Consider the following 12,702-nt stretch of genomic DNA (forward strand, 5'->3'; position numbering starts at 1 on the left):
CACTGCACTAGATGAAAACATATCTGCTTTCACCCCCAAAGTATTAATATCCATCCATAGGTATTCAATTGTAGAATAATCCATCTATTGTACATTTACTGTACATTGTGACCTAAGTGTACTTATTTGTTTTGTATTTCTTTAACAGTTCTGGATTTGCACTCTGGAACCGTGAAGATGAGAGATAAGTAATTTTACAGCATTTGTCTATCGTATCTAATTAGGTTGTAAATTCTTCAAGACAGGAACAGTTTCTTGCATAGTGCTACTTTCGTAATAATGAAGCACTTTTTTTGGATGGAGGTGTTTGTACTTGTGTGCAGTGTTTACACCTGAAAATATCAAATTCCATTATTTGATTTACATTTGTGGCACTACAAATCAAGACCTTGAGCTATTATGTGTGTCTTGTACTTACACGGATTTTATCTATACAGTACTGTAACTTGATAGAATGGGCTCTTCCATAAACAAATTAATTTCACCTGAAGTTGGTCACCTCTTTTTAATCAAGCAGATTTAGAAAATTTCTTCAAATTGAATTTTCACTGCAAATTATTATTAGTATTTGAAGACAAAGTGCTAAGTACCATATTGTGTGAAGATATTTTTCCAAGAATTTTAATGTAAACTTTAAACCAACTCCTTTAATTAAAAAATAGGTTTTTTAATGACTAATTTAGAAACCAATTAAAAATTTAAATAGTTGGGGTGAACTGCCCCCAGTTACGCATGTGCACTAGGAAGATGTACACAAAGCAGCCTACAAAAGTCCTCCTAACTTGAAAGCACCGCCTTGTAAAGGGTGGCAACATTATTCATTTTTTCTAACATTAATATTCAATCCTAGACCTTCATTAGAACAGAAAGTCCCAAATGAGCAATTTTGCTATTAGCTAATAACACTGGAAATGGGAAAACAATGAAAGATCTACATAGCTCTGAGGCCCTACTCTACTAAACATGCTCAGACAGACAAGACTTTGCTAATCTTGGCCTAGAGGTTTTCAAAATTACAATGCTCCAATATTTTGAAATTGGGCTTTTTGAGTCACAGACTAAAAATCCACAAAACCATGAAAAAACTTGGAAAAACTAAGTGGGAGCAGTATTTTAATTAGTTATGCAGTACTAGTTTGAATGTCAAACAATAAAATAGAGAACATTATGTGCACGCCATCACTGCAAAATTCTTCTTTTCTAGGGTAGATTTTTTTTTTTTTTTTTAAACACACTTCCAAGAGAAATCTCCTTAGTTTTATTCATTTTCATCAATCATTGTGACAAGGGGCAGGTGAGTAAATTGTGTCCCTAGGCTAGTAATATCTACATGACAGTTGTGAAAGGTTAATGTATACACACACAAAAACATATTGTGCAAAGTTTCTAGGAGAGGAGAGCAGCACCATTCCAAATGTTCATGAACCCACGTTAACTGCAAGACTATCCATCTAACATTGAGAGTACTACAGCTCTGAATAAATTCATAGAACCAGTGGTACCTGCCACTTTCGATATGAGGACAAAGTCCCTGCCTCCAAGAGCTTGCAATTTAAATCAGACATGACAAAGGACGACAACTGAATACAGTGGGTATGGCATGGGAGGAAACATTAAACAAAAAGAAATGGGAATTAATTTTAAAGAGCATTTTATCAAGGAACATGGGTGGAGCTATGTATACTGTCTTGTTTTATGCATTTATTACATGTTACTTAAAAAAAAAAAAAAAAAAAGGTTATGCACCAGAGTAGGGGTGAACTGTACCCGAGACAGATCAGGGCACATTAAGGAGGAAGCAATTTCAGGCACACTAAATGATGTGAAAAATAAGCTTTGCATTCAAGGAGATAGACAAGTAACATTGCACTAAATTATTTAAAACATATATTCAAAAAGTAGTGATATGGCTCTGAGGTTCCAAAAAGTCTGAAATGCTTTTCTATATGATACTATGTTCTCGAAGTCTTTCTGCAGCTACATTGGCTTGCTTTTCTTTGCAGTAAGTTTACTTTGGGAATCTGGCTCTTATAATTGTGCAGGCTAATTACCACTGATCTAATCATTTTGAGTAACTATAAAATTCTACAAAATACTAGATCTTGTAACGTTGTAGATTAAACAAGCTTCATTACCAAACAAAACTTCAGATTAATTCAAATACTCTTTAAAAAGTTACAAGGAAAATTACTAACTTGTGTACATAGAAATCTGTACTAAGTGACTCTCCAAAGCCTAATCTACACTAGGAAACTGACCCAATGTTGATAGTTATAACAGTACTAAAAACTGTTTAGCTTCTAATATAAACTGAGATTAAGAAGATTGGTGTCTGCCCCTTGTCCTACTTCTTAAGAGGATATATTAACAGGAAGAGCAAAAGCTGTTGAAACAAATGCTTTCAGATGTGACCGGGAACATCTGCATAGCTGGCAAGGTAGGTTTACTTATTTATTTGCCGATAAGGGAGGTAGCCGTGTAAACTGAATTTGATATAATAATCTGTGTTGTTCCCATTTATTGGGAAGTCCTAAAAGCAAACCATACATCTATATTTAAAATTTGCATTAAGTACATCTTTGATGAAATTCTGTTCAGTGGATGGAGAATGGCCATGTTGTCAGTGATCTTTTTGCAAAATATTTTCTCCTCTCCATGAACAGATCTTGTGCAGTAAAGTTGAAAAAAATGTTTTTCTGTTGCATTCTTGCAAAATCTGGATAGATTCATAGATTCCAAAACCAGAAAAGACCTTTGTGATCATCTAATCTGACCTCTGTGTAACAACAGGCCACAGAACTTCCCAAAAATAATTCCTGGATGTTAACTTTTAGAAAAAAAGTCCAGTCTTGATTTAAAAATGATTAGTGATGGAGACTCCACCAGGACCCTTGGTAAATTGTTCCAGTGGTTAATTATTCTCATCGTCCCACGTTAAAATGCTGATTTCTTTTGAAAAATCCTTCTATATTTGGCAAGGTTGATTAAGAAGTTTGGAGCTAGGAAAATGCTAGAGCAACTACAATTTTTCTTGTGGATCTTCCAGTCAGGCTTCCAAACTGATCATAGCGCACAGACCGTGTATATCACACAGATCCCAGATAGTTTTCCAAACTGTCTTTAAATTCTTTAAAATATATATATAAGCCATCACGGCTATGCCTTATTTTTTTTTAAGTTGGAAATATGAGAGTTGTCAAAGGTTATGTATTAGGAAATGAAAAAACAGGGAGGAGTAAAATACAGACCCTGCCTACATCTTTTATTAAATGATGAAAAGACCAATAGGAACTATGGATTTCTTGTTATTGTCTGAAAGGATCCATCTCAAGCAGGCAAGTTGTGCTGAGTAATGATGTGTGTGCCTTGAGCATGCCTAGGAATTGAGAAATGCTTATCTCCAGTAGTCACTTGCCTCAGTATTGACAGTTGTGCTGTATCAAACCATTCACAAGCCCAAATACAAAATAGAGTGTTCATACATATCTCAGTTTGTAATAGTGGCTTGCAATTTTATTTACAGAGAAAAAAAAAAAGACACCTTGGACTGCTAGAACTAATATTTCAAGTACATTTTCTCACTGTTCAAGAATTTGGTTTCTAAGATGGGATGTGTTATGTTTCATTCCATATTTTTTGTGAAAATATTATATGTATATGACAAAAGATATACTTTATGCAAGATGGCTCATGTGAGATCATTGGAAAGGTTATGATTAACTGAATGAAATTATCCAATTTGTATGCCTGTATCATTTCTGTATCTGAAGTAAGGAATATTGACTATGTATCTGTATTTCAACTATACTACTTTGGGTGACATCCACTGATAACACTTCAGGTACAACAATGGAAAAGCCAGACAGGGTTGATGGCTCATCAGCGAGGACAATAGACTGTGAAAAGGCTTGGCCTTCCTCTAGACTGCTCCATACTGCCAATGACTCATGGACACTGTGATACTACAGAGTCAGGTGGTCTGGTCACCTGATATTAAACATTACCTGGGACTTCTTGTAACTTTCCCCTGGAAGGGAAGGGGGGGTCAAGTTTGGGAAACAAAGGATTCCCGCCTTATGTAAATCCTATTTAAGGGTGGGGAAGAAGGAAAATGGGACTCCTCCTCTTCATGGCCTGTCTGTCCAAGAAGAGACTGCTAAAGCCACCTGAAGGGAAGGCCAGGGGAGAGTCCAGACTAAGACGGGTCCAGTCTGAAAACGAATGTAATTGGAACTCTGAACCACAGCAACTTTGCAGCCTGCCTAAAATAACATTTAGGGTGAGAACTTACATTTTGTAACCTGTTTCCTAAGTATATTGAGCTTAGCTTGCGTGGTTTTATTTGCTCAATAATCTGCTTTGTTCTGTCTATCTCTTATATTCACTTAAAATTCACCCTTGTGTAGTTAATAAGCTAATTTCTTTTTTATACTATAACCCAGTTTATGTAATTTCTAACTAAGGGGGGCAAGAAGTTGTGCATATCTCCCTCCACATTGAGGAAGGGGGCGAATTTCATAAAACCTTTGGGTTTGTACTCCTTAAAAGGAATGGGCACCAGAGTGTTAGAGAACAAAGGCTGAATCTTTTCAGAGCCGATCTCTGTCTCTCTGTGCAGCTGGGTGTGGCCCTGCCTGTGTGCTTGGCTGAAAGAGGCTTGAGAGCCTACCCCAGCAAAGCCAGGTAAAGGAGACCCAGGCTGGCAGAATAGGCTGACTCAGTGGCACCCCAGCACATCAGGTGACCCCACAAAGGGCCCAAATCCATCACCGGAAGTACAAAAATGAAACAGGTTCTTGAAGGAAAAGGAAGAAATGGATACCAAAAAGTCATCACTGACACTTCACAAATAGACAGTGCTACCTTTAAGGTTTTGTAGTAAATGGTCCTGTTGATCTCCAAAGGGAATAGATTTTGCTCCTTTCCCGAAAGTGCCCAGTTCACATATCGCAGCCAGTTTCCTTTCCTTGGATCAGTTGCATCAACACACATCCATCCCAAGTTTGGGTAATATACCTTAGAAATAGAAAAGAATGAGTTACTCATGGGGGACAATTGAATTAGCCTTAAATATAGATGCTTAAATACACAAGAATACATGTTCAATAATTTATGACAGAAAGGCATTTCTTGATTATAAGATTTATGAGACTGGTACAAAGTAAATATTTTCCTGAAATTTGCCAAACCAGGTAACACCCCTCACCCCTGGGAGCTTGGAAAATAGAAATCTACAGGCATTTTCCCTCAGTCTGTATAGAATTTGACTGATTTTTGAGGGGTGGGGGGATGGTTATACTAAATCACTCTTGAATATTAATGGCATATTTAATCCTAAAACACAAGGGATGAAATTCTGGCCCCACTAAAATTAATGGCAAAACTCTCATTGACTTCAGTAGGGCCAGGAATTCACTTTCAGGTTATTTGAAGCAATTGGCTTAGGAAAAGGTCAAAAAGCATTATAAACTTGTAAGTCCTCTCAAATGCAGAGCATATTGTTTACCTCAGGTAACAGTGCTTGGTGCACTGCAGACAAAGAATTAGTAACTTGATTGAGTTGGCATATTTTGGGCTTGATTTTCAAAAGCAGCCTCTGATTTTGCGCTTGCAAATAACTGGAGACGTATTTTACAGCACTTAACTCTCTGACTGTTCCTACAGTGAGTTGCTAGAATGTGTGCTATAAGGTACCTGCAGTTCTGTGGATGCAAAAGTATGGGAATTCAAACTGGGAAATATGACCTTTTAACTGTTCATGTGTATATTACATAACTGCGAACTCTGAAACAGCCCCACCTGGGTCAATGCTGGCATTCAGAACAGAACCAAATGGAGACTTAAATTCAAATTACTGATTGTGTCCTCCCAGCCGAATATTAATCCAGAAAAGATTGTTTCAGTACTTTGTAGGTGCATCCCTCATGCTTGGCACTGGGATTTCTGATTAAGGTCTATGTATATTCTTACATGCAAATATATTAACTTGTTCTTCTATATTACCAATGTTTTAGTATTTACCTACTCGTAGTTCTCTTACCTACTTCACTTCTGGAGGGAGAGGGAGAGGGAGTGTGTGTGTGTCTATAAAGAACCTCTTGCCCTAGGAAGAGAGAACTATTTTTCACTGTGAAATTAAGAGATCAAAATTAATTTGCGAGTCGCAAAAGGGTTATAGAATCATTGTGTGCATTATTATTTTGGTAATGAATCGTACATTACAATTTGACCTACTGTGCTCCTCTTTTCTTCCTATAACAGTTCTCAGATTCCCTGGGTGAAATACTTCAGTGCTGAATGTATCTATGTTGTATTAATATTAATAAACGATTAAAAAAATTAATCACGATTAATCATGCTGTTAAACAGAATGCCATTTTAAAAAATATTTTGGATGTTTTCTGCATTTGCAAATATATTGAGTTCAATTACAACACAATACAAAGTAGACAATGCTCACTTTATATTTATTTTTATTACAAGTATTTGCACTGTAAAATACAAAATAAATAGTATTTTTCAATTCCCCCATTACAGGGACTCTCATGCAATCTCTTGATTATGAAAGTTGAACTTACAAATGTAGAACTATATAAAAAAACGAATTCAAAAATAAAAACGTAAATCTTTAGAGCCTAAGGCCACTCAGTCCTATTTCTTGTTCGGCCACTTGTTCAGATACACAAGTTTGGTTACAATTTGTAGGCGCTAATGTTGCCTGCTTCTTGTTTACAATGTCATCTGAAAGTGAGAACAGGTGTTCACATGGCACTGTTGTAGTCAGTGTCACAAGGTATTTACGTGCCAGATGTGCTAAAGAGTCATATGTCTCTTCATGCTTCAACCACCATTCCAGGGGACATGCGTTCATGCTGATGACAGGTGCTGCTTGATAACAATCCAAAGCAGAGCCGACTGATGCATGTTCATTTTCATCATCTGAGTCAGGTTGATTTTCTTTTTTGGTGGTTCAGTAGTTTCCGTATCAGAGTGTTGCTCTTTTAAGATTTCTGAAAGCATGCTTCACACCTCGTCCCTCTCGGTTTTTGCACAGCACTTCTGATTCTTAAACCATGGGTTGAGTCCCACTTCAGATTCTAAAACCTTGGGTTGAGTGCTGTAGCAATTTTTAGAAATCTCACATTGGTGTCTTCTTTGCATTTTGTCAAATCTGCTGTGAAAGTGTTCTTAAAACGAATATGGCATTCATCAGAAAATGTTAATTTACTTTAAATTCACTCTCCACCTTATTCTGATTTACTTTCATGTGTAGACAAATCCTAATACTCGCAATTAACATAAATTTAATAAAAATTGTACTGTTCATAATGTTTTAAATTAAACCTACATTAGGAATTAAAGGTACATTGTTTCACGAAATTTAAAGTTAATGAACAAAATGATTTAACTATCTATCAATTTGGCAAGTCTTCAAGGAATAATTCTTTAAATGATTTATTAAAAAAGCCTCTTAAATGTTAGATTATGCATTACCTTTTATTCTCCGCATTTGATGGACTGAAAAAAGTAAACACATCAGAAAAGTTGGAAGTTAAAATAATTTACTTTTTATCTTGTTTTAGTGGATAAAGTACCATTTTACCATGTGAAGGCGATCTTCTGAGTTTTTATAAAATCTATCCAGCTACAGGTTTGAAGTGTTTGATATTCCAAGATCCTGTATAAATTGTTTAAGTGGGTTGTAACTCCATTTAATTATCTTTAACGCATCAAAGATAGCTTGTAATAAAATCAGTTCACTGACAAGTGATCTGTCTTCAGCTAACATATAAATTCTCTTTGCTTTTAAAATATGCTATATGCCAACCACATTTACTACTCTAGGTCTATAAGGATATCATGGGTTGTCATACATTCTTTCCAAACTACAGCAATAACCATTTTTTGAAGCTGGAGACATCTTTTTTCTTTATTTAAATTTATTTTTCCTACCTTGATACACATAGTGGATTGTAGAGTACAAGTACTAGGCTACTCACACAGAAATTTTGGGGGAAAGATTTACACATACATGCTACAAATAGAAAAAGAAGAAAGGAAACGTACAGATAGATTCTGGAAGTTTGTTTAAACTTAGTATTGGCTTCTACTTCTCTTAGTTCTATCTAGGAATTGTAACGCGTCTTTTCTCCACCCCCAAGCTCTCTTAGGCCCTGGCTTTTTGCACTATTTAGCACAGCACAGTTCTCCCAATACCCCTCTACCTCGATATAACGCTGTCCTCGGGAGCCAAAAAATCTTACCATGTTATAGGTGAAACCGTGTTATAGTGAACTTGCTTTGATTCACTGGAGTGCACAGCCCCCCCGGAGCACTGCTTTACCACGTTATATCCGAATTCATATTATATCGGGTCGCGTTATATCGGGGTAGAGGTGTACTAGCAACAGTGCAAGTGCTATTGTCTACCAGGCATAGGGTCAGATGTCAATGGCAAAAATGCCTGCACCTGTGCTATACAAGGCCTGTGGCACTGTCCTATTCAAAGAGCATTTTAAAATAACCCTTTTTCAGAGGCTAGAGTTGTGCCACCCCTGGAAATGGGGCATAACTTTGTTAAAATGTTTTCCTTTTGTTAAAGCCAGGGAATATCTAGTCTTCATTTAAATAAAACAAATGACCTGGGCCCTAGCTACAGCATAGACCTGCTAACTGAAACCCGCTTTTTTAAAATGGTGTTGTTTTAGTGTAAACTGAATTGTAAGTTTGTCCATATATTTAGCTAGAATGATGATGGGTTATCTAGTAGTTATGTATACTGCAGCAGAAGCCACGTCAGGGCACCATTAGGCTAAGCACTGCTCAAATATATAAATAAGGAATGGACTTGGCTCCAAAGAATACAGTGTGTAATTGTAAAAGACATAAAAGGTCAGCAAAACAGACAGACAATGGGAGGAGGTGGGGGAAGATATGGATGGGGTAAAAACAATAACTGGATATTTTAGCATAGATTGGGTGAAAAATTGTAAGTAATGAGCCAATCCTCTTTCTAAATTTCTAAAATTTTCAATATGGCATCTTTTCTTCAGCTTCAAAAATACTTTGGCTAGGGGGATACTACACAGTGAAAAGACATGTGGCTTATTCTGAAGCTTCAATTAGTATCTTTGCAAAGCCTGAATGACAAACCCAAAGCCAGCTTTCACCTCGAGTTTTTCATTTTGCTGCATGGTGTTGCATCATTTGAATCATTTCTGATGTTTAGTTTAGAAACACGAAGTATACATTTTTGTTCCTCCCCAATATTTTACATATCTTCATTTGAAAGTATACCTCCCTCCAAAGTTCCTTAAAACAGGGACCATTTACTAAAGAGTATTAGTTCTGTGGTGCCCACACCATGCTGGTTTGTTACAAACTATAAGGTTTTGATGACTGAGGGTAAAATCCCAGCAGAATCTGCCAAAAATGTCTGCACATTTGTTAGTCTTCTCATTATACCACAGATAGAAAAAGAATGAACATTGTCCTTGTTAAGTGTTCAGATTTCATCAGCTGATTTCTAGGAGTGTGCTTGCAAGTGCACCAAATCCTTACATCTGTGAAAGTAAACTCTTCCACAGATCAGGATTATAAAAACAGTCAGTGTAGTTAAAATGGAAGAGCAGCGCAATGTAACATTGTCAGGGAGTGCAATCCCAGTATGGAAGACCTAGAGATATGGAATGCAGGGCCAAACATAACTAGATTACTTATTATTTCAACCAGTCTTCACTGTACTGACATTCTTTTAAGTCTTGTCCACAGTGGGCAAGGAAACCGCATTTGCACCTCTCTAGGATGCTGTGACTAAACGGAATTCCTGCTGGGCAGGATCTAGATGGCTCGGCACAACGTGCCTCAAATTCTGGGCTCATCAGCAGATAGCCATTCTTCCATGGGATTTCTAGTAATGCCACTTTTTCCTTCTCCTCCAAGGAAGGAAAACATCTACAATCTTTCTTCAGCCAGGCTCTGAGCATACAGACACAGAATTATACCATACAGAACGGATTCAGAAATGCCCACTTTGCCTAAAGTTCTGCTAATTATTAACTAGATGGAGATACTGACTTCAAGGGTCTCCCCCTTTCTCCAGGTGACTTCAGTTTGAAAAGCTTGAGTGTTCTTTTTGTTAGCTTTGCTATTTTGTTTTGTTTTCTTTTGTTTTTGCAGCCTTTTGGACCTTTCTTAAAGATCCACTGCTGAGCAGCACCCTCTTTCACAATTTACCTTGTTCCAGTTAAGATACTAGAATGGTTTATAGATGTGAGAGAGTTGGTAAATACAAGTATGGGGGCCAACTGCTGCAGACTACAAATCTCTTTTCAATCTACATTTTTCAACTGCTAAACCAGTACTAAAAAGCAAGCTGTAACTGTTTTAAAGTCTGACCCTGGACCCTTTTATAACCTGCATTGCAAAGTAGATCACTTTATAACAAGTGGTTCAGAAATGTCAAATTAATACAAGATGTAACTGTCAAATAGAATTGGTAATTTACTTGGTGTAAGAGGTTTTTGCGGTATGAACTTTCATTATGCGATAGAGAGAAAAAAAACGTGCGGCTGAGGTAAATAATTTACCTGACTGATTTCATCTTATTAACTGTACTTGTACTAGATCTAAGTCTAAGATACATTGGATTGTAGTAACCTCTTGTAATGTCTACAGGCACTTGATGGCTTATCAGGCATTCTACTTGAATTATTTTGATTCTACTGGCTGTTATGGGAAATTACCATTCTAGGTCCATTTCTGTGCCAAGATTCAACAACTAGCTTGATGTGTGTGTGCGTGCGTGTGTACATGCAGTGCTTCATAGTTTGTTTTATTTTATTAGGCAGGTGGCCAACAGGGATTATTGATATAATTAAAATCTGTTTCTTGAAATCTGTAAAATGTGCACATATCAAGTCTATTAAATAATGTGCTACTATCACTGTTATCCAGCCTTCCCCCCACTCTTTCAGTTTGTTTGTAACACCCACTCGTTGCACAGTCTAAACAGTTTATAAACTCTTTAGGGCAGTATAATGAACAGTCCCTTACTCGTTCCCTCTACAGCAGTCTTAACTCTGTCTTCTTGCCAAAATGAAACTTAGACGTGAATAGTTATGAACTACTTGAAAAATGAACAAACCAAAGTGTCTCCTAAAATAATTTTAACATGTAAGAATGTTACAGCAAATAGAATGGCTTTTAATGGAGCTACAGTGCCTATCTGGTAATTTCCCACCACTAAGTTTCCTACAGAAGGTATTCATGTTATAGATTTACCTCTTACCTTGAGACTCTGGGGAAGATTACAGATTTCCATATTGTATTTTAATGCTTTGTACAGTCACCAAATTAGCCTTCTAATTTAAAAACACAACTGAACTGAAAAATCTCTTTTCAGAGCCTAGGTTTACTTTTAGCATGGATTTCTATTGTTCATTGTTTAATAAATTCTCAGCATTACTATTGAGAGATTACAGCTGCATATTGTACTTAAAAATTGCTGTTCCTACTTTCAAGTTTGCCCACTAGTCTAAAATTTCAAGGTAGCTTTTCTCCAACATTGTATACTTTTAATGCCTCCCATGGACCCATCCACACCTGTCAATGATCTTATTACTTCCTACTATCTCTTAATAGATCTATTACAAGTCCCTAAATCATCGCCTTCATGAAGACAGAGGGATTTGAAGTGAAAATAGCTTGTAGTCAGATTTACCCAAAATAGTGAAACAAACAGGCACTGAAATGTGCTCTCTAAATATTCTATACACTGCGAAAGTATCTTCAAATGAAAGATGATTTAAAATTATTTGGAATTCTCTAAATTCCTCTATATCCTGTTGTACAAATACCTGAGTTCTTCTGAAAGTACTATGTGATACATTACATGAAGACAGCCACACACATCTGAGATCTGTGTTTGAAGTTACATAAAGGATAGTGTTCAAATTAATTCCTTTTTGTACAATTATAAACATTATTTCTCATTACCGGGGGATGTTGTGAAGGCCCAAACTAACAGGATTCGAAAATGAAATCCTTAGATAAGTTCATGGAGGACAGGCGGTAAGCCAAGATGGTTAGGGACACAACCCCATACTCTTGATGTCCCTTAACCTCTGCCAAGGTAGCATTGTACAATAGGGGATGGATCACTCAATTGCCCTGTTCTGTTCATTCCCTCTGAAATATCTGGCATTAGCCACTGTTAGAAGACAGGATACCGGGCAAGATGGACCATTGATCTGACCCAGTATGTCCATTCTTACAGTGTAAATTGCTACTCAGACTAATGGTCTGTAAAGCATTCTACGGAGTTTTTATCCGTAGGTATTCTTCCATAACACTGCATTTGTGCACTAGTATAATTTATTATCAAAGAAACAAATACACAGTTTAAACATATTGAATCAAGGTATTCTGATTTTTACAAGACTGGAGTATTTTGTGATATTCTTCCTATAGGCTGTGAGACTATGTTTGATTTCACTGTTTATTTTTGACAAAAAAAGCCGTTCTGCCATTCTAAAACAGATTTCACATTTACAAATATTAGAATAAATGGAGCAGCAAAAAAAAACAACATAACACTGCAGTATCATTTTAGCTGCGTATACCGCATCTAATTGGAGAAAAGTGTTAAATGTCAAATGTACATTTTAAAAATAATACTAATTTGTCCAAAATTATAATAGG

At 36.5% G+C, this 12,702-nt stretch overlaps 1 protein-coding gene across 8 annotated transcripts in view; it reads right to left on the bottom strand.

Moving 5' to 3' along the window:
• Positions 1 to 12,702, bottom strand: part of PRDM2 (PR/SET domain 2) — a 145,743-nt gene that overhangs the window by 95,147 nt on the left and 37,894 nt on the right. For all 8 annotated transcript variants that reach the window (XM_054009046.1, XM_054009051.1, XM_054009050.1 and 5 more), the window contains one exon: positions 4,864 to 5,016. In XM_054009046.1, the coding sequence (XP_053865021.1) occupies positions 4,864 to 5,016 (153 nt within the window). The remainder of the gene's footprint in view (positions 1 to 4,863; positions 5,017 to 12,702) is intronic.

The sequence above is a fragment of the Malaclemys terrapin genome, chromosome 19, assembly GCF_027887155.1.
Source record: "Malaclemys terrapin pileata isolate rMalTer1 chromosome 19, rMalTer1.hap1, whole genome shotgun sequence".
In the NCBI taxonomy this organism is placed as follows: domain Eukaryota; kingdom Metazoa; phylum Chordata; order Testudines; family Emydidae; genus Malaclemys; species Malaclemys terrapin.